Raw genomic sequence first — 22,562 nt, 5'->3', positions numbered from 1 at the left:
AGTATGTAATTTACAGAATAACTGGGGAAAGAGTTCATGTATTTATGGTACTGTCTTCCTATCAGAAACATGGTCTCTATTTTGGTCATCTTTATTTCGTTAAGTAAAATCATACAGTTTTTATCACACAGCTTTTACACATCCTTTTTTTTTTTTTTGGCTTTTATATTTTAAAAAAAATTTTTTTAAATTAATTTGAGAGAGAGAACATGAGTGGTAGGGAGGTGGAAGGCCAAATGGAGAAGCAGACTCTGTGCTGAGCAGGGAGCTCAATGCGGGGCTCGATCTCACAACCCTGAGATCATGACCTGAGCCAAAATCAAGAGTCAGACACTTAACCAACTGAGCCATCTAGGTGCCCCTGAGGTCTGTTAGTTTTAATGCTATTGTGAATGGATTTTTAAATGTTTTTAATTTTTAATTTTTTTATTTAAAATTTTATTTCTTCTTTAGATTTTTTTTTCTTAATTTGACAGAGAAAAAAAGTGAGCACAAGCGGGGGGAGCAACAGGGAGAGGGAAAAGCACTCTCCCCACCAAGCAAGGGGCCCAGTGCAGGGCTTGATCCCAGGACCCTGGGATCGTGATCTGAGCTGAAGGAAGCCGCTTTTTTTTTTTTTTAAGATTTTATTTTTTATTTGAGAGAGAATGAGAGAGACAGAGAGCATGAGAGGGGGGTGGGTAGAGGGAGAAAGAGACTTCCCACCAAGCAGGGAGCCCGATGCTGGCCTCGTTCCCAGGACTCCAGGATCATGACCTGAGCCGAAGGCAGTTGCTTAACCAATTGAGTCACTCAGACTCCCTGAAGGCAGCCTCTTAACTGACTGAGCTACCCAGTTGCCCCAGAATGGATTCTTTTTTAAAAATATTACATTTTGGGGCACCTGGGTGGCTCAGTTGATTAAGCAACTGCCTTTGGCTTAGGTCATGATCCTGGACTCCCAGGATCAAGTCCCACATAGGGCCCTCTGCTCAGCAGGGAGTCGGCTTCTCCCTTTGCCCCTCGCCCCTCTCATGCTCTCTCTCTCAAATAAATAAAATCTTTTTAAAAAGTTACACTTTGGGGGGCGCCTGGGTGGCTCAGCGGGTTAAGCCGCTGCCTTCGGCTCAGGTCATGATCTCAGGGTCCTGGGATCGAGTCCCGCATCGGGCTCTCTGCTCGGCAGGGAGCCTGCTTCCCTCTCTCTCTCTCTGCCTGCCTCTCTGTCTACTTGTGATCTCTCTCTGTCAAATAAATAAATAAAATCTTTAAAAAAAAAAAAAAGTTACACTTTTGGTAGAAATATCTCTTCACTCTAGTGGAGTCACAGGTTAGAAGATTCTAAACAAGTGTTACCACAGCATTTTCTTGGGGCACTTTATTTTTATTTTATTTATTTACTTAAGTGATCTCTGTGCCCAAGGTGGGGCTCAAACCCACAACCCTGAGATCAAGAGTCACGTGCTCTACTGATTGAGCCAACCAGGCACCCACAATGTGGGGCACTTTAAACTGGGAGTAGTTGTTCAGTCTACACCATGCATACTCCTGGGGAACCACGGTCAGTCTACAAGGACCAACATTCATTGAGTATATGCTGAACATGTCCAGTGTTAGGTAATGGACCACACAGAATAGATACCCCTCCCTGCCTTCATGGAGCTTTTTTGCACTCTAGGGAAGGAACCAGACATTGATTAATCCCACAGGTAATAATTAGCCTTCCTCTTTCCTTTGAAGGAAAGAGATATATGAAAACATAGAAAAGAGAACCATCTTGAACAGTCTGGGGGAGATCTGAAAGATGAGTAGGTGTTCATAGGCAGAACCACTGTAGGAAGAGCAGGTGCCAAGGCCCAATGGCAGAAGAGAACATGCCTCATTTGAGAAACTAGAAGAGGAAATTAGCATGGCAAGAGCAGTGGGGCATTGGGAACAGATGAGAAACAGGAGCAAGATAAGGAACTCATAATCCCAATTACAGATTCCGGTTTTTGATCTGTGAGCAGTGGGAAGCCACTGAAGGATTAATTTAAGCAAAGGGATGACATGACCAAATTGGCATTTTTAGGAGATCCCCTTGGCTTCTACATAGAGAATGATTTGGAGGGGGCATACGTTCACACGATGATGGGGAGACATGAATGCATTAGAGATACTTGAAAGTAAAATCAAGAGTACTTGGTGATGGACTGAATATGGGGATTGAAAGAGAAAGGCAAACTCTGAGATGATTCCTGGACTTCCGACAGGAGCTGGATGCCTCTTGTGTTTGTGGAGGTTGGAACTGATTAGTTGGGAGGAAGAAAAAAATCATGTTGGATTAGATGGAGGGGTCAAGACGACAATGAGACATTCAAGTGAAGATTTCGGGTAAGCACTTGTAGATGTACTGGGCTGGAGATAGAGCTGTGGAAAGGCGTTGGCATATTCGTGGTAGTCAGAAATGGGGGGGGGGGGGGAATGAGATCAAGTTGGGTAGGGAAAAGAAGAGGTGGCAGTGGAGGGCTGAGCTTGAAGGAAAACTAAGTTGGATTATAGGTGACAAAACCTGCAAAGGAGTCAGATATGGAAAACCAGGAGAATGGGGTGTCCTGAAGGTACAAGAATTTGTATTTAGAGAAAGGGAATGGCCAGTAGCATCAGATGTTGCTGCTAGGTCAGATCAGAATTCACAAATGTCCATTGTACTTAAGTCATGCTCTTGTCACTGAGGATGGTCTCCAGTTCCTATTCTGTGAAGGACACCAACAGAGGGAAAGACAAGACTGCTAGGACTAGAGAACAGGGCTCCTCAGGCCTGGAGGGAGGCAGACGTTTGTGTACAGGGAAGACATGAGCTCAGAGGTGCAGAGAACCAGCTGGAGCATGAAGGCTGGGAAGCCCTGCCACACTGGAGCCAGTAAAGCTGCATGCAGTCAGACAGCAGGTTCCAGAAAGGCCAGGCACCAGGTAAGGAAGTCAGGCTGCTGTCTCTCAGCTTGGAGCCGGAACAGAGGAGACATTGCTCCTCAAGCAAACTGTGTCCTCTGGGGTGTCTTTTGGAGGGTCCAGCACAGATAACCAAGCATGTGATCATCCATGCTCCAGGGAGGCCTTTCTGAGCAGGAGCAACAGTATAGACCCTTCAGGCTACATTTTCACTCTTGGTCATCATTTTCATATTTTTCTATTATCAGTCTTTTCAAAGGAAACTTTAAATGTAACTCCAGGGGCGCCTGGGTGACTCAGTGGGTTGGGCCTCTGCCTTTGGCTCAGGTCATGATACCAGGGTCCTGGGATGGAGCCCCACATCGGGCTCTCTGCTCAGCAGGGAGCCTGCTTCCCCCACTCCCCCGCCCGCCTCCTGCTTGTGATATCTTGTCAAATAAATAAATAAAATCTTTAAATGTAACTCCAGTATGGAAAACAGTATATGGAATTGCTTTTGACAGGCAGGAAGGGACCATCCCCTGCCTTTTTAAGAAGCCCAGGGACCTGAGGACAATACAAAGCCTTTGGTCTTTCTGGATTTTCCAGCACATTTGGCAAAGGGACATTTGGTTTGGATGGGTTTTGCCCTGGAATGCCTGCAACATTGCCCTGCAGATAGAATCATCTGTATGTCACTGCTGGAGTGTTCTGTGACGCTCTGGTGGGTGCTTGATAACACCAAGTAGCACTCCATAGGAGTACATTTATGTATGAAGGGAAGGGAAGAAGGGAAGTGGGAAAGGGAAGGGGGAAATTGTTTTATTAGTTATTCTTGCACCTTTTTGCATTTCTATAAATTTTACAGTGAGTTTTTAAAAAAGTGATGGAATTTTTATTAGAATTGCATTCAATCTATAGATCATTACAGGGCCTGATGAGTATTTAAGTGGGATTGCTTGCTCATTCTTTTTTTAAATTATTTTTTTAGAGATCTGTTTGAGAGAGTGAACAACCCCTGGTGCGGGGGCAGAGGGAGAGGGAAAGAATCTCAACCAGCCTCAATGCAGAGCAAGGAGCCCAACACAGGACTCGATCTCACGACCCCTAGATCACAACCTGAGCTGGAACCAGGAGTCAGATGCTCAACCAACCGCGCCACCCAGGCGCGCCTGCTTGCTCACTTTTACGTGCTGTTTAAGCTTTAATGACATAAGACAGCCTGCTCTTCACTTGCCGTGTTGTGATTATTTCAGTTAAAGCCCCAGATTATGATTCATTACAGTGGTGTCTTTTGAAGTCTGGCAGGAAAGGATTTGGTGTGATTATACATCAAAACAGGTAGAAGTGGCTGGGAAAAGACAACCAGAATGTTGAGGGGCTCATCAGGCAGATCAGCCACCATCATTCCCAACTTTGGTCTCCGTATCTCCCTTCTGAGCGGGTCATAAGCGAGATCGTGTGCCATTAGCCAGCCTGCTCAGGGTCATACAACTGTTGTGTAGTGGGCATGGTCAGATTGTTTCTCTAGATTTTCCTTAACTACTTCTCCTTGGCATAGCAGCCTCACATTTCTTTCTCCAGAAACTGCATCAGAAATACACACACGATCTGTCATGATAAAACAGCTTCCTCCCCTTTGCTTGGTGTCATCGTGGGAGCTTCTCGTACTTGTTGACCCCTCTGCCCTTGGACCCTTACAACGACGACATCTCCGTTCATGCCCATGAACTGGTGGTCTGTGGTCTGGATTCATGACCATGAATCTTCTGGTCTGAGACAGTGGTACGGACAAGACTTCTGAAGTGGTGGGGTGCCAAGGAATCAGTTGTTGCTTGTATTCTCATCCTGTTTACTCCTTCCCATTAGTGATGTTCAGTCCCCTCCCTGTGCTCTTGACAGTCTTCAGAATAAAAGAAAGATTGCTTTTTACTCCCCAAACTAAAGGAGAAACAAAGGTTATTCTAAGATGTCTTTCCCCCTCACGGTACACGAGATTACTCACTAAAAAGTCTGGTGCAACAGAACTGGGACTGTCACCTTAGTAAACGTTTGAAATTCTCTTTCGGTGACTTCTTTTCTTCTCACCAGCATGAGAAGTTCTTGATTATCTCCTCAGAGAAAAAGATCTTAACTCTTCAGTTTTGTAAACTCAACTTGCTGAGTCCCCACACAACTAGAGCTGTCAGTCGTCTCAGCAGCTTGGGGCATTCCGGGGATGTGCAGGTTCCTGCACTGCTCTGGCCCTGTGGGCCGTGCTCCTGGACCAGCAAACAGGAATGCAGATGTTGCATCGCAACACCTGGCACCTCTGTTCTCTATTTCTTTGACCATAAACTCCAGAATGTCTATCAAATATGAAAATGTTTGAAATGTACCATAGGATCACTTTATTTAGGAAGCCTCATGATGAAACATACCTGTTAGTAAATTGAGGTATTTTTCGTCATGTCCTAATACTCATCTTTGTCCTTATCATACTTTCTCATGTCATGTCATCTGGCTGTGGAAGAACAGAGCCAGCATCTCAGCTCAGGTGTGCCTGACTCCCGTGTTGGTAGCAGGGATATGCGCCCTGGTTTTGCCCTGTTCTATTGTTGGCCATGGTGTGTGTGGGAGAAGCCTTTATTTTCTCTGTTACTTAAGTGGAGTGGGTCTTTACTCCTGTTATGCAGCATGGTCTTTACTGGACAGTACCAAGCACGTCTGGTGATCTCCAGCTACCTGTACCTCAACCGTCAGCTTCTAGCACTGCACTGAGTTCCACGTGAGGAAAGTGGCATGAACTTCTGCCCTGTTCAGCCTCCTTGGCAACCTTGTTCGTTTCTGCAGCATATCTGTTTGGGAGGTGGAAGGAGGAAGATGGTCTTTTCACTTGAATATTCTATGACCATGGACAAAAAATGCTGTCAGCTCCCTTCCTGCACTTTTTTACTTTTTTTACTTTTCCTAGACTGGAGGGAGCTGCCTCTGTAAAGACACACTTGACCCTAGAGAATTCAGTCCCTTTCCTGAGTTTCAGTGAACATGGCTACTGGACCTGCTGGAATTTTTAAGCTTCAGTTGTGAGCTCATCACATTTGATTGGCTTTTTTTTCCCCCTTTAAGGCATAAGGAGAAACACCTTACTCTTCAGTACTTAATCCTTGAAATGTGTACATTCCTTCCTCCCATATTGTTTCATATCATGTTCTTCTGTGGACCTGTGTGTCTGCACTGTCTTAATGACAGCCAGAGACTCACCCCTACACCTAGGAGTGTTTTCTTACTCTGTTTATCTAAGGAAATAAAATGTTTGTAAATAATTCCCCCTTTCTAGTTTCTAAGGGGTCTTACCAGCTAAAGCCCTGTGTATATGCTGCCTCCCTGGCCTCTTGCTGCTTCTCTGGGTTGTCTCTCCTTTTCCTTGAGCAGCTTTTGCTTTGCATGGACTGCTGGTGTCCCTGCTTTTGTTATCCTGTGACAGTTTGGGACCACACACACAAACACCAGTCTGAATGTAGATTGACTGAAGGAGCCCATCCATGACACACACCCAGAATAAGAAAACACATTTCTGCTGTAAGACGTCATCACATTGTGGCTTCTATGGAAGTCCTCTTCCCTGCTTCACTTTATGCAAGGGCCTGGGCCAAGCACATTATTTGCTTATATTTTGTCAGTAAATCTAGGCTCTTAGATCCTACCCACCTCCCTCCATTTTGCAGTGAGAAGACTGGGACACAGGGAAGCTCTGACTTGTCCAGGGTCACAAAGCCAGCCAGTGGCAGCATCAGGATTGAAACTTGGGATACTGCCCCTATGGAGCCCATGTACATAGCTACTAGCCTTAGAGAACAAAGTTACCCCTCTTCCCTCCACCCGCAGGAGGTACCTTGTTCTGGGCGAGCATACCCACCTGCCTGCCTGAGGACTGCCAAGTAAATACTGAGAAGGACCCTGAAATTCACTCTGCCTCCCAATTAGCTGCTAAACCAGGTCACTCTGAAGTAGTAGACCCTAAACTGTTTTAGGGACACACACTGAAACAGGACAAGGACTAGATCCTGCCCTCCAACCCAGACCTTCGATTTCAAGGGAGAACAGGCCTCGAGAGAAGGGAGGCCTTTCACCCCTCTATACACAGCCACATTTCAAGTCACGAGCAGCCAGGCTACTGTCTGATTTGGTCAGCCTGATCCCCAAGGCAGTTTCATGTGCAATTCTGGCATCCAGGATGTTCTCAGCTGTCCCAGTGCCTACCACCAACTCTGTCTCAGTTGCCCTAACAGGTCTAGCCCAAGGATGGGGCCACAGGAGGTGGTGGCTGTGTAGTCCTACTTGTCAGAATGGCACAGTGCGCCAAAATATGCTTGTTTTTGTTGTTTATGAAAAAAATCTTATCATGTCTACTGTTCATAGGACTGACTGGGGTGGGCAGGGCTAGCACACAAACTGGCTGATCCACAAGAGGTTTGGGGGCCAGGGAGACTGGGGCTTTAGACCCTTGTCGTCTCTCTCCGAAGGCTCCGTCAGTTTTGTCTAGCAGCTGTCCCCTGACGGTGGCAGCTGCATTCACGGAGATCTCAGAACACCCCCCACATGCAGGTCGGCACCTTCTCACCTTTTCCAGACCGAACCACATAAACACCTGGCACCTGATGCCTAAAGAATGATGGTGGGCTTCTTACTCACTTGGGTGGCAGTCAGTAGCTGCATGAGTTGAGGGGTGAACTGGCTGGCCAGCTCCCAGACTCTTGCACCCTGCAGTGGGTATCTTGGAACACTGAAGCAAGAGAGAGGGACAGGGGCTTGGGAGACATGGCCTCATCTGACTCAGTTTCTCACAGTGAGGCCAGAGGTAAAGCCGTGGGAGCAGGAAGCATAAGGAGCAGTGTGCAAAGTGGGCCAGGAGGCCTGGGGAAGGTATTGAGCTCAGTCCAGCAAAGGCAGCTGCTGGTAGAAAGGCCAGGCCAGACTAGCATTGTGCCAGTGCTGCCCGCTCCAAATCCACCTGTGTGTGGAGGAATAGGAATGTGGAAGGCTTCCCATCCTGTCCTGCTTTTACCCTTCACACTCCAGTGAAACTACGCCCCCTCGTTTGCCCCCACCATTTCTGGCCACCCGTCATCCATCTCACCCCCTCAGCATACGTACCTGGTACTCACAGGCTGCGAGAGCAGGTGGCACAGTGGTACTGCCTTTAGAATGTCTTTCCTCGTCATCGTAGCCCCTTGTGCTGAGTAATAAATGACCCCACTGCACATGCACACCAAGGAAAGCTGAAGGGAGTCTTCCGCAAGTCATGTGCTCTCCTAACATGTGCATGGAAGGAACAGGATCCAACCCTATGGCTGTCTTGAGATTTTGCTTTTTGCTAAAATGCTTAAAGATCTGCTGCTCCCTACCTCCTGTCTGAGCAGGAGGAGGGCTGTTCAGGCATCCTCTGGTACCTCCTGGAAGACTGGTTTCTTCTGTTGGTCTTAGATTCTCAAGACTGGGCAAGGGCAGCTGAGCACAGACTAGTCGGCTCCTCCCTCTGGCAAAGCCATCACCTCTTGCTTCTTGCTCTTACTTCCTGGGGGCTCCTTTGGCTGTGGCGGTCTTAGCCGTTGAGCAGTTCTGGGTGCCCACCAGTGGTGTGGGCCGTGAGAAGCCAAGGGGCAGCCTTCTAGTTACTGGAGCATAAAAGCCCCAGACATCAGAACTCCAGGAGGCCCCAGTCTTCTTATTAGCTCTCCTGGGTTGGGACTGTGTACAAGTGCACACACAAACAGGAAGGGCTGAGTAGTAAGGCTGTAGTGCCACTTCATAGCACTTGATGAATCATTTAAAATGTCTGAGCTGTTCAAGCGAAGGTTTCAGGTTCCAGGGTAGGGCTGACTGAGGTATTGGAGCCTGCAGCTGAGAAGCCCTCTGCTCACATTTCTGCAGGTCATCTCTGCCCTGGCCCTTCTGCTGCCTGGTGCCCACATGCCCACTGCTGCCCAGAAGCAGGCTTCCAAGTAGCGCCTGTAAACAGCAATGTCAGGCTGTACAACACAGTAGCCCCAGAACGTGGGACTGCCGGCTAGGGAGTCTGGCCGTCTGGGTTGCAGTGGGCTGATAACTATGGAGAAGACCCCAGGGCTTGGTAGGCAGGTAGTTGGGCACAGGGGGCCGCATGCCTCTAGTTACCTAACAATCTGTTGTCTCTGCTTCCGGCACAGAGGCAAGACAGGTTGATGGGAACTTCTCCCAGGAGCTGCTCAGCTCCTTTCAGAGCTGCCCAGCACCCAAGACTAACCTAAGTCTTTCTGACCTATTCTAGGTTTTTGGGTCATACCTGGATGCACAGACACCCCTCCCTGCACATTCCCCCAGCTCCCTTCTCTCTCACACCACACATACACACACTCTTTTGCACTTGCATGCACATGGCAAAGCTCTGAGTACCGGCCCCTCACTGAGGGTCATTGTCAAAGGGCTATCTAGGAATAGGCAAGACCTGCTGGTGAGGGGACCCTTGGAGCTGAGCCACCACTCACCTGTAGTTTTCTGGGACCAGAGTCCCTCCTTGCATGTGGTAGAGCAGAGGTTTGAGTTTGGTGGTATTGGCACTGAGACACCAGACATGAACTGGGAGGGCAGGCCTTTTGGCTGAGGTGGCTCTGAGCCCATCCCTAAGGCCCTATCTGTGTCCAGTGGGAGCTGGAGCCCAAGCTGGCCACAGTGGGGCATTTGATCTGTAAGAAGGAGCTCCATCAGAGCAGCACCTGAAGGTACCAGAACCTGCCTCCCCTCCTCGGCAGATTGCTGACCTACCTGGAAGGGCAGTGCCTCTCCCACCCCCAATGTTCTTCTAGTCCCCTCCCCACCCACCCCCCTTTTAAAATTAATATATAATGTATTATTATATGTAGCACTTTTTCATGTGTCTGTTGGCCATCTGGATGTCTTCTTTGCAGAAATGTTTGTTCATGTCTTTTGCCCATTTCTTGACTGGATTATTTGTTCTTTGGGTGTTGAGTTTGATGAGTTCTTTATAGATTTTGGACACTAGCCCTTTATCTGATACGTCATTTGCAAACATCTTCGCCCATTCTGTCAGTTGTCTTTTGGTTTTGTTGACTATTTCCTTTGCTGGAGAATTACAGACTAATATTCCCCACCCCTTTTTAAAGTCTTTTATTTTGAAATAATTTTTAGACTCACAGAAGAGATACTAATTTCTCTATACTGTTCATCTCACTCTCCCTAACGTTTAACATCTTGCGTAACAGTGGTGCTTGTCCCCCTTTATGCCCTGCTTGCTGGTGGAGGTCACTTGCCAGGAAGGCCTGGGTATGAACACGTGTGCTGGAGTCCTCTTTGCCACAGTGGGACTCCTGCTGGGAAGGCAGTACTGCTGGGACTGCTTCCGGGCACATGAATCCCCCAGCCTCAGGCAGAGTGCGCTGCCTTCCAGCTGGCCAGTCATCCAGGAGCGTGTAGGAGCTCGTGGACAGAATGACCTAGTGGGTGGGAGTAGGTGAGGAGCAGTGAGGACCCCAGTGATGGGTGTGTTGGGTAAGAGGAGGCCGTGTTGCTCAGTGCAGCAGGTACCCTCTGGAGGTGTGGGACCTCAGATCCTACCGGTAGGCAGGCATCTAGGAACATAAAGTTGTATGCCATTCCACAACCCCCTGGTGGGCCTATGAGGCCTTCCTCAAGAGCATTCTCCTGGGCCAGTCACCTCTGCTTGGGATGATACAAAAGCAAGTAAAACATACATCACTCCTACTTCCAGATCTGATCTACCCACACCCTCTCTTCCATCCCCTACTTTTTCAGTAGTCTGGGGGTAGAGGTTCTGTTGTCACCTAACGGAAAGATTTGGTACTGCAGGAACTAAGTGACAGGGTTTCTAAGGTATGAAGAGACATGAGTTTGACACAGCCTTTTGATTTGAAGTCTCCCATCCTGTAGCCAGATGGACTGTTTCTAATCCTCCCACCCCCACCTCCATAAGCACTGAGAGCAATGAGCTCCGAGTCCCCACTGCCCCAGGTTTCAGAGGCTGTCATATGAAATAAGTTTTAGCAAGGACAGGCGTGACTAAACTGAAGGAGAAAGGTGTTAGAGGAAGTTCTCCTGATGAAGCTGCCCATGGTTCCATGGTAAAATGGGAGGGAGGCACAGGGAGGAGAAGCAGTGTGGTATGGGTGTCCTGATGCCTGTACCACACGGTTGTGAAAACTGAGTGGTATTACGTATAGAAGGCTTTTGGCACAGGTTCCAGCACATTTGTGATCTCAACAAATGGTAGCTTAAGAGAGGCTGTGGGACCTTTCGCATAGCAACCAGGTAGGGTCTCAGACCTAGATGAGGCAGGCAGTTTCTACAGAGTGGGCAGGGGCAAGGGCCCTTCTGTCCCAGGGCAGCAGCGCTGGCCTTCTGGCAAGTAGAATTCGGTAAGGAATGATTCTTGGGTGTGTGCATTCTGTTGTGTTCTTCCTCTCACTGTCTGAAGCTGCCCACTGCAGGATGAAGGGAGGCTAGGGGCTTGGGTAGGTGTTTTGGCAGAGAGCAGCTGAAAAGCCCTTAACTAGGGCTTTCCTGCTGAGGTGGGCCCAGGGCTTTGGACTGTGCATGCCTTTAATGGGTGGGGTGAGTTCTGCCTGGCACTTTCAGTTCTGTGGTCTTCCCAATGCCTCTTTTATCCCAGTTGGCCCTGGGCAAGTCTGGCTTGCCAAAGGCCTGGGTTCAGACCCTAAGCCTGCCTCTGGCTGGTTATATATGCTTGAACAAGAGACTTAACCTCTTGAAGCTTTACATTTCTTACCTGGGAAATGAGTATGATGGTAGTATCTATGTTCAGGTGCTGCTGTTAGGACTAAATCAGGCAACCTTATCAGGCTTCAGAATAAATGTGTTCTCTGTCACTAGGATTCCCTGGGACTGGGTCTTCTCTCCCAGACCTCAGAACAATTTTGCTTGTGTTGCTGAGTGGGGCCAAATGAAAGCAGGCCAAGTTGAAAGCTGTGCCACAAGAAAAGGGAGGGGAGGTCTGTGGAGGGTGGCTGACACAGTGGGACAACTTGGAAAAGCTCACTACTAACCCAGAGTATTCTAGCTACTATACCAAGCTTAGAGAGAGAAGTTGCCAAGAGAGGAGATATAAAAATAGATACACAAAAATAGAACTCAAAGAAGACTGCCATAGGACCAATTTAATTTATAAGATTCATGTATTCATTAACTTTGAAAAACTTTAAAATCCTTACTGCTTATAAATGAGTTTAGCAGTGGTGGTGGCTTTCAGATTTTCTTAAAAGGGGCCACAGATCCTCTGAGACAGAGGTTGACCATCCGCCATTTTAAGTATGTGCTTACGGAAAGGAAGGCTGATGTCGGCCACAAGTCAGCTGACTAGCGAAAGGAGGTTGGGGTCCTTCTTGACCTGTGGATTTGTGTAGCACTCAAATTCCTTAATAGAGCACTTAGCCCTGACAGGGCTTAGATTTCCACCTCCATTCTGAGAAAAAGCCAGGGGGCCAGGCTCTGGCCATCCCCCTCACTTGACCAGTGACCTGCCACGTGTGTGCGGAAGTTAAGAGGTTGGGGACACTGTGATAGTGTGCATTGCTCAAGTTTGACAAACTAGAATTCTTGGTTATTCTCTTAGGGCCTGTAGTTCCTTTTTAGGCAGCTTTGGAGGGTTGGTGTGAGGGGTAAGCTGGCCTAACTGTATCTGAGGAAATACCAGTAAAGTGCTGCCTCGTTTCTAAAGCAAGCAGGGCTCACCAACTCTGGCAGGCAAGAAGTATCCGTCACTTTCTCTTTGGCAGCCTTAGTGTGAGGCCATTTTGTTGGTTCCCTAGTTACCTGTCCCTGTGGGGGTAAAAGTCCTTAGGAGGAGGAGGAGAGAAAGTAGTTGAGGAGCTAAGCCACCTTCCTCCAAGTGCAGTGAAAGGCTGCACCCAATAGCTGTCACTGCTACAGCCCACCCGTGGTCTGGGAAGCACTGGCTCTATAGGGCCTGGGCTTTGTGCCAGTTCATTCTCACCCTCTCTCTCCTCCTCTCTCCAGTGTATGTGGTGGAAGACCAAAGAAGGGATGACCTGGGCCCATCCACCTGCCTCACAGCCTGCTGGACTGCACTCTGTTGCTGCTGTCTCTGGGACATGCTCACTTGACCAGCCCGGCCTTCCTGTCCTGCCAGTTCTGCCACCACCTTCAACAGGTGTGCCTGCCCCATCTCTTCTGATTGCTGAAATAAATGAAAATGACTAGCTCTGCACCGACACTTCTACCTTCAACACAGTGGGATTCTAGATTAGCAGGGGTTGCACTGCTGTTTAATTCAGTGACTTTATCTTTTTAATGTTTAAAATCCATTTCTTATTGGCCTTTCACAAATGTGCTAAATGACTTATTTTTTTGGCCAAAGGCTTAGTTATATATATTTATAATTTTAAAATTATACATTCAAGGTAGTGACATGATGTAATACCACTGAATGATTTCTCTGCTCACACCCTGTTTGTTTCAATAAATTTGTCTAAACCTCAACTGCCTGAATAATTCCAGAGAGAACAGAAGCCCTGGAGCCACTGTCCACTATGACGAGGGGGTCTATTTACGCTTTCATTCCACTGCAGGTGGGTGCTGTGAGGAAGGCAGGTTCCACAGGGCCCTCACCAGACTAGAATTCTCTCTCATCCTACTCAGGGACAGGCTCACCAAGCTACCCAGAGCTAGGCCTGCTTTTCTGCTGCCTGCCCTCCCCGCCCCCAGCCTTCATCCACACACACGGGAGAGAGAAAAGCTGTCACAGTACAAGCCAGCCAGCCAGGCCGCCCATCTCAACTCTGCCCACAGGGGGGCGCTGAGCCACCGTAACAGAGAGTCCGATTTCTCCCAGCCTGAGAGGCTGCAGCGGACAGCTCTCTGCCTGCCCACTTTCACTCTGAAGTGCTGATGTGCTCAGCAGTTCACTACCAGTTTTCTTTAAAACAAAACCTTATTTTATCCATCACCTGATTCTGTGGAGTAAATGGTCCCACAAGAGCTGATTTCAAGCTAACAACATGATGTCCTGAACGCAGAGTTGGGAAGAAAAGCGCAGGAGTGCACCATTATGTAGTATTTCCATCCAGATACAATAGACTGTCAACATCAAAAACATAAATAATGGCCAGATTTAGTAATTAGGAAGGGATAAGTTCTGCATATTTAATTATTCTTATTTTAAATATAATTGTATATTCACCTAACTTAATTTTTAATGACAGTTGTGTTTCACAACTGGCTTAAAACAAAATTCTAACACTTGTTTTAATAATTGGCTCTCACCAGCCAGTACAAGCTGGCTCCTGCACACCACTGCCCCTAAGCCTCTAGGAGCCTTAGGATTGCAGTGTCCACCTCTCTGACACTGGCCAAAGAGTTAGACAGCCACAGAGATGCTGCTGGTTTATTACTGCATTTTCTTCAGGAACATTTGTGAGGAAGCAGGAGGGAATCTTTAGGCACACTGCCACCAAAGTTACTTAAATTCAGCTATGCCCTGGTCTCCTTCCTTCCTAATCTGCATGGAGGCTCAGAAGGTGAGGGATTTATTTACTCAAAGGAACAGAAAGGGGAAAAAGAACAGGAAAGGCTCCAAAAAAGAAGGAACAGAGCCAAAGCTCTGGAAGAAGACAGGACAGGAAGGAGCTGAGGTTGCAAGCTTCTGCTTCTCGGGTCCTTGGTTTTCATCCTTCAGCTTGAGAAAGGCAGACTTACTAGAGTCGCTGGGGGAACAGATGCCTTTTATTGGTCTAAGCAGCGTAACAAGTAATAGGCTTGGGCAAAGCTCCCCTGTCTGTCCTGGCTCCCATCTTCCCTCTCCTGGGAGTTGGTGATTCACCCCTAGGGGAGAAGAGTGTTCTGGGTAGGGGTGGCAGACAGAGCCAGGATAAAAAATACAGAGTTGGGATCTGAAAGGGGATCAGGGTGAAGTAGAAAATATAGGGTTACCAGATCATCCAAATAAAAAGTCCGTCAGAGTAGAAGAGAGGCTGTTTCCCCACAAGGACCCCTCTGCCCTTGCCAGGAATGGGAGGGGGCAGGAAGCTTCTGCTAGAGATTTCCTACTGTGCCCTTCGTGCCATCAGCATCTCCCGGATGTTGTCCTCAGCTTCCTTCACACTCCGCTCCAGGTAGGATTTCTTCTGCTGCAGTATGAGAAAGAAATCAGAGTCAGGAGGTATGGGCCAGTTTGGCAAATGCAGCATTTACAGTCAAGGGTAATGGTTTCTCCTTAGTGTCCACCTCTCTGACACTGGCCAAAGGGTTAGACAGACATGGAGGTGCTGCTGGTTTAGTGACTTCCAATAGCTTATTGTCTCTCGGGGGCCAGGTACACACACCTGCCCAGAGTGCTCTCATCCCACCCACAGGCCTGAGTGGGGAGGAAGAGGTTATTCGGTGCAGGAAGCAGAAATGCTCTGTGGAAGGCAGCTGTGCTCTTCCCCCAGGAGGAAGTGGACTTAAAACAGGCGTCTCAGTACATGAAGTTATACCAGACAGACAAAGGCCAGGAAATTCCAGGACAAAGCTCTGGCCCCCTAACAGACAGTCTCTCAAGGTTTTCCATGGCCTGGGCCAGGCGCCTGTAGCCGCCACTGCTGCGGAATGGACAGGGTACCAGAGGGTTCTGCTCTGTCCAGTGAGAGGACAGGCTGCATGAGTGCTAAGAAGTTGTAACATGTCTCACCGAGGCAGATGAGTCAGGCTGAAATCTGCTTTTCTAATGAAACCGCTGCCTGCCAGGAATCCAGGACAGTGACACACTGAGTAAAACAGACCTTTTGGAAGTTTACCTCCTACCCCATCTGGGTCCTAAATTAAAAATCTCAACTTAGACAAAGAACTTTAACTACTTTCAGGAGCCACATCTGGGCCAGGATTACAAAAGATTAGTCAAAGGAAATGATGTCTGTATTTGCCCTGTGGTCACCCAAAAAGTATGGTGGCTTCACCACTAGTCCCTGCCCTGAGGACAGAGTTGTGGCTGCATTCCCACTTAAGAGACATGAAATGAGGCTCCCATTTTGGGGAATACTCAATAGTCCCCTTTCTAAGGGTCCATGTGGCTGGGCCACACTGTAGCCAGGCAGCCACGCAAAGCCTGGAGCGCTGGGCAACCCAGGAGGAACCAGTGTCCTTCTCACTCACCCCGACCTAGCAGCTGTGGATTCACTGTGACCACAAAAGTGCCCAGATGATCTGGGAGAACCAGGGCAATACTGGGCCAGAGAACAGGTGAGCAGTCTGGCCTGACATGCTCTCCTTGGGAACTGATGCCCAATCAAACCACTGAGGCGGGAATATTGAAATGAAGGCCTGAAGGTCTCTGGTGTTCTACAGATCCCTGTGGCTAACTTCTCCCACTCTCTGCCCAGATTTTTTTTTTCCTTCAAGATTTTGTCTGACACAGAGAGAGTGAGAGAGAGAATATGAACCGAGGGGAGATGGAAATGCAGACTCCCTGCTGAGCAGGGAGCCCGAGTTTATGACCCAAGCTTAAGGCAGACGTTTTAGCCCTCTAAGCCACCCAGGCGTTCCCAGATATTAAATGATACATTTAGAGACGTTTTCCTGTTGGCACCAATGCTGTGCCATCTTTATCAGTTCTTGTGTGCACCTCTGATTCCTGTTGGTTGTCTCCTAACTTCAAATTTCCTGATACCTCTTTACTCATCTCCCATCTGTCCAACTTGCACACAATTCCCGTCCAACCTGTAAAACCCATAAAACCCATAAAAACTGACAGTGGCTGCAAATATATACTGTTGCTAAGGAATTTATTACATTGCTACACCTGATACAGGCCTATCATTGTGCTATCAGAATCGTAATTTAAACTTCCTTTGATAAACAACCCCCAGACTTTACATGTGGTAACTTAAAGAGGGAAATACTAGTAACTCCTGACACAGCACTGAAGAATGTCCATATACTGGGTGTTGCACAGGAGGGGAGCAGCAGCTAAACAAGTGACATGTACCGTCTGAGCACCTTCCCAGCCCCTGGGAATGGGAGGAAAAGGCCAGTGGGGCAAGTGCGGCTGTGCTCCCACAGGGTCAGCGGGTGCTCAGGACCCAGGTCCTTTGCATTCCATCTCTGCCAACTTGCTGTCCCAGTTGTCAAATCTGCAAACTTGGAGCATCAGCTGGAGCTTTTCTACCTACTGCACATGCCTCTGGACAGTCAAATTCAGGTTATAATTCTTATTTTAAAATTCGTCATTCTCTATCTCTTCTATCTTCCAGTTTCAGTTTTATGGGGGTTGTTTTTTTTTTTTTTTTTCATGATTTTTACACTGCATAACCTAGAGTCTTCAAGTTTGAAAAAATAATGCAAAATAAACCTATCTTTAAATCTTTAATTACCTAACGTAAATTTATTGCACAAATTTTCGTTTCATCGTAACAGCTGGGTCATCCCTAGCACAGAGGAACCTGTTTTCTAACTTTTCTAGTTGTTCCTATCTTCATCCTCAAACATACCTAAGTCAAAAAGATCTTCATAATCAAACCTGAATCAATATTCGTGATGTGTGTTGAACTGTCTCACAAAAAGATATATTGTTCTAACCCCCTCCTACCTGTGAATGTGGCCTTATTTGGAAATAGGGTCTTTGCAGAGGTAACCAAGTTAAAATGAGGTCATGCTGAGTTAGGGAGGGCCTTAAATCTAATGATTAATGTCCTCATAAGGCCACATGAAGACAAAAGGGACAGAGACAGAATGCCATGCCTTGATGGGAGGCAGAAAGGGAACGATGCATCTACAAGCAAATGAAAGCCAAGAATGGTCAGCAACCATCAGAAGCCAGGAAGAGGAAACGGAAGGATTTTTTGCCCCAGAGGCTTCAGAGGTAGCGTGGCCCCATGACACCTTGATTTTGGACTTCTAGCATCCACAGCTTGAGAGGATAATTTTCTGTTGTTTAAAACCAACCAGTTTATAGTAATTTGTTATGCAGGCCTAGGAAGCCATGAAATGAGGGATGTCCCAGAGACACAATCTACCCCAAATTTCTTCTGTAGCCACAGCTTCTGACCACACTGAATCATAGAGGTCTGGCTAAGGATCCCTATTAAGTTAGTACACTGGAACCTGTACTTTTCCCAAGAAAACTGTGCTAGAAGTGATCCAAATACAAACAAGATTGTCAAGATGTAGAAAATTAAGGAACCAATGATTAAATCAAATTTTTTTCTTCTATTTCCACACTTTCTTCCTAGAACTACTAGTCAAATCAGAAATTCTGTAGACCCGTCTTCCCCATTTCTGTAAATGACAACTCCATTCTTGCAAATGCTCAAAACCTTTGGTGTCATCTTTGAATCTTTCTTCTTTCATATCTGACATCCAATCAACCAACAAATCCTATGAGCACTACCTCAAAAGGTATCCAGAATCTGCCCTTAATGTACAGCCTCCTAAGTGGTCTATCTTCTGCCCTTTGATCCCCATTAATTTCTTCTCCAAGCAGTGCTCAGGGTTCTCTGTGAACACTTAAAACCCTCCAGTGGCTTCCAGTTTCAAAATGAAAGGCAAAAAGTCTTTTTGCAAAGCCATGTTTAGTCTCATTCTCAGCAGACTCTGACCTCAACTCCCTCTCAACCACTCAGCTCTGGCCACACTGGCCTGCACCTCCAACTCTGCACTGCTCCTCCCCCACACCTCCCCACCCCACCAACCCAGCAGCCAGGCTCCTGCCTGGGTTCTGCCCTTTGGCTCTGTTAGGAACTCTCTCCTTCACATATCCACAGTACTAGCTCCCTTACTTCCTTCAGACCTTTCTCAAATGCCACCTCACTGGGAAAAGCCTTTAATACCCAGAAGCTCTGTGCTCCCTCTTCTCCCCACAGTGTGCCTGCACCACATCGGCCAGCACTGAGAGCAGCAACATCAGGCCTTCTTCCCTTACAAAAAAGAAAAGTCCTCAAGGACAAGACTCTGTTCTGTTTGCTAATACCCCCGTGTCTAGAAAAATAGCTGGACAGGAGAGGAACTCAATACCTGTTCAATAAAGTGCTTTTGTGATGGGAAATGACTTAACTGCTGTACTTGTATCCACACTGCTTTTAGTTCCCCTCACAACATGAATGAATAACACCAACAGAGCACGCAAAGACAAAAAATGACCATCTCCTTCAAGATGATTTGCAGTTTGGGGCAATGCCTCCTAACCTCTGCTCCAGGTAAACATGGGTCTAAAACTCAATCCTTACTGATGTGATGTCCCTCAGAAAATCAGAGGCTTGCTTCCACAAACAGAACAGGCCCTAAGGGTCAAGCCCTTTATTAGATCAACTTATAAAACTGTAAAACAAACTATCCCAATTTCCCACGTCCTGGAGTGGGAAATCCTTGAGAAAATGCTCAGAGATTGGCCAGGACTGACTGCTGTGAGCTACAAGGGGATTATGACTGCTGTGTAAACTCCAGGACTGTCAAACCAACACCTTCCAGCAGGAGTCCCAGGAACGCATTTGCTGGCCTCACTGCAGCATTTTTCTGTCTTGCTGAACAATGTCCTTCAGGAAGCTTTCCCCTAGGAAATTCTCCAGTGAAATCAAACCACAGAGCTCTGGGTGCAGCGACATTCCTGTGGGCCTTGTTCTGGAGTGAAATGCTGAGATTTCCTGTGGGGCTCAGCACGGCCAGCGAAAGGGCATTGCTGTAGTTATTGCTCATCAGCCTGAGGTTCTCTCTGGGAGTCAGGCTGAGGGGCCAGTGTTCCCTTTACGACCTCCCATGAAGGAAAGAGGCTCAAGCCTCTAGAACTTTTCTGACATGACATAATCTCTCAAACAGACCGCTGAGGTAATTCATCTTGTGATGATATCTGTATAGACTTTTTTCCTTAGGGCCTTTGTTTCCTTCTCTTTCTCGCTTATTTTTCCTGTTTGCCGTTTCTTAGAGTATAGAAAATAGTTTTCCTCTCTCATCCTCTATTTCCCCATTAGTAAAATGAGGATTTGGACAATACCAGTATCCTCACTCTCCCATTATTATTCTTTAGACACAGAGCTTTTTCTTCAAATGAACTCTTGTCTCAAACACAAGTAAGACAGGTAAAACAGAGCTGGGGGAAGGGATGAGGAGACCCAGTGGATAAAAGAAGAATTTCTGGGGGCGCCTGGGTGGCTCAGTGGGTTAAGCCTCTGCCTTTGGCTCAGGTCATGGTCCCAGAGTTCTGGGATCGAGCCCCGCATCGGGCTCTCTGCTCGGCAGGGAGCCTGCTTCCCCCTCTCTCTCTGTCTGCCTCTCTGCCTACTTGTGATCTTTCTCCCTCTGTCAAATAAATAGGTAAAATGCTTAAAAAAAAAAAAAATTAAAAAAAAAAAAAAAAAGAAGAAGAATTTCTGGCTTGTCCCATGCCTCCAATCCAGGCTACAGGGGTAGCAGAAATGGGCATCTTGATTCCTTTCTGCCCTTGATGTTCTGTGAGATCTATGCTCAGAGACCTTCTGCTGAGTCCCATGTTTCAGATCCCAACTTTGACCTATCCTGGCCACACACTTCTCCCTTATGCTGAATCCATGGCTGCTAACTTCTGCTGACCACTGCCAACTTCAAGCTCTACTATTAATCAGAACATGTGAAGTAAAGGCCACCTTCTCACTGTCGCTGCCTTGGCTCCCAAATTAAAAACCCAGAGCCACACTGATTCTCATGCTCTCTCAGTTTGCAGAACTCAAAAATGGCCAGAGGATGCCAGATGCCCACACTGGGGAAGTTTAGCAAGAGGCCAAGAATTCACTGAAGGCGGAGAAGGCATGTCTTAGCAGATGGGGGTAAAATGTGATGAAGGCACAGAGAAAAAGGAGGAAGAGAAAGTAAGAAAGGCAACGAGGGGTCACAATCAGAGAACTGAGGAAGGGAAATAAGACCAAGATGGCAGAACCGTAGCAAGCAGAAGCAGTGCAGAGCTCTGAAAGTGCAAGTAGAAGGATGAGGCACTCACCAGGGGCAGGAAAGACAGGCCACGCCTGACCGGGAACCGAAAGCTAAGAGACTGATCCACAGACACACGGCTACTTGGGAACTCATCAGGGGGCATCGACTTCACCATTAAGGATACAACTAGGGGGGCACCTGGGTGGCTCAGTGGGTTGAGCCACTGCCTTCAGCTCAGGTCATGATCTCAGGGTCCTGGGATCGAGTCCCACATCGGGCTCTCTCTCAGCAGAGAGCCTGCTTCCTTTCCTCTCTCTCTGCCTGACTCTCTTGTGATTTCTCTCTGTCAAATAAATAAATAAAATCTTAAAAAAAAAAAAAAAAGGATACAACTAGGCGGGGCACCTGGGTAGCTCAAATGGTTAAGCATCTGCCTTTAGCTCAGGTCGTGGTCCTGGGGTTCTGGGATCAAGCCTAGAGTGAGGCTCCCAGCTCAGCAGGGAGCCTGCTTCTCCCTCTCCCTTGATGGCTCCCCCTGCTTGTGCTCTCTCTCTCTGTCAAATAAATAAAAATCTTTAAAAAAAAAAAAAAAGATACAACTAGGCAATAAAGGAACTTGTGAACTATAACACAAGGCTGGGAGATAAGCTCAAAGAATGAGAAAGTAGTTTTAGGCATGGAACAGGAGAATCTAAGAGAAATATAAGGAGTTACTGTCTCTGCAACTTTAAGAAACTGCTTTCAAAAATTCCTCTGCTAAAAGATGTGGTTTTGGTTTCACTGGACACTGACCTTATTTTTCTCCTAGGTGTTCTCTTACCTGCAAACAGACTCTGACACCACTACCAAGTAGGATCAGACTCCCAAAACCCACCTGTGACAGCATGCTCAGTCTGCCCAAGAAAAACCTCGACACGACTCAACACCTTGTGGCAGAAATACACTGGGGGAGGGGGTGGGGAGAGAAGGATTCCTACTTCCTCTGCTTAGTCCCCCTAGGGTTTGGGTGACCAATACCAGTGTCACCCTCCCTAACACGTGAGCTCCATTTAAGTCCCAGAAAAAGCCCAGCCCGTCAGACAATCCAGGAAAGTAAGTAGAAAACTCCAGGTAAGTGCAGAGCCAGCAGAAGGGACAGGTGTTCCAAGGCAAATGGCACTGAGTAGGCTACATCATTACATTTTGGGCCACCAGGCTTAAAAAGGATGAGACCAGCCAGTAAATCATGTCAAGTGATAAGCAGCTGAAGTGGGTAGAAATATGTGGCTCAGAAAAGATTACGAGGAGAAAGAACTTGACCACTGCCTTAAATATCTAAAGCAATGGCTCTTAAAACGTGGCTCCTGGAATTTTTTTCAGTATCAGCAATTCCTGGGAACTTGTGAGAAAAGCATAATCTCAGGCCTCAACTCAGACCCACTGAATCAGAAATTCTAGGGATGGGGCCTAGCAATCTGTGTTTTCACAGCCCTCGAGGTGATTCTGAGGCACACTTTTTGAGAACCAATGTTCAAAAGTGAGAATTGGCAAACTGGATTTTTTTCTATAAAGGGCCAGTCAATATCTTAGGCTTTGTGGGGATGTCTCTGTCAACTACTCAAGCTTGCCATGATAGCATAAAAGCTGCCGCAGACAATGTGTAAACTAATGGAGGTGTAAATGAACAGGGATAGCTATGTCGACACGAAAACAAGCAGCAAGGTGGGTCTAGCCAGCAGGATACATAGTCTGTCCACCTCTGTTCTTAAAAAAAAGGAGAGTCTTGAAAGAAC

At 47.3% G+C, this 22,562-nt stretch overlaps 1 protein-coding gene and 1 long non-coding RNA gene across 2 annotated transcripts in view; one reads left to right on the top strand and one right to left on the bottom strand.

Annotated features, from left to right (window-relative positions):
• Window positions 1–1,293: 1,293 nt before the first annotated feature.
• Window positions 1,294–13,401, top strand: LOC123938222. The gene is made up of 2 exons (XR_006817693.1): window positions 1,294–2,352; window positions 12,919–13,401. It is a non-coding gene; the product is annotated as an uncharacterized LOC123938222 (long non-coding RNA).
• Window positions 13,402–14,624: 1,223 nt separating this feature from the next.
• PFDN1 (prefoldin subunit 1) overlaps window positions 14,625–22,562 on the bottom strand; it is a 68,640-nt gene continuing 60,702 nt past the window's right edge. The window contains exon 4 of the mRNA XM_045999382.1: window positions 14,625–15,047. Within this exon, the coding sequence (XP_045855338.1) occupies window positions 14,964–15,047 (84 nt within the window). The 3' untranslated portion in view covers window positions 14,625–14,963. The remainder of the gene's footprint in view (window positions 15,048–22,562) is intronic.

This window comes from Meles meles, chromosome 3, assembly GCF_922984935.1.
Source record: "Meles meles chromosome 3, mMelMel3.1 paternal haplotype, whole genome shotgun sequence".
Lineage (NCBI taxonomy): Eukaryota > Metazoa > Chordata > Mammalia > Carnivora > Mustelidae > Meles > Meles meles.
This window is presented reverse-complemented; position numbering and strand designations above follow the sequence as displayed.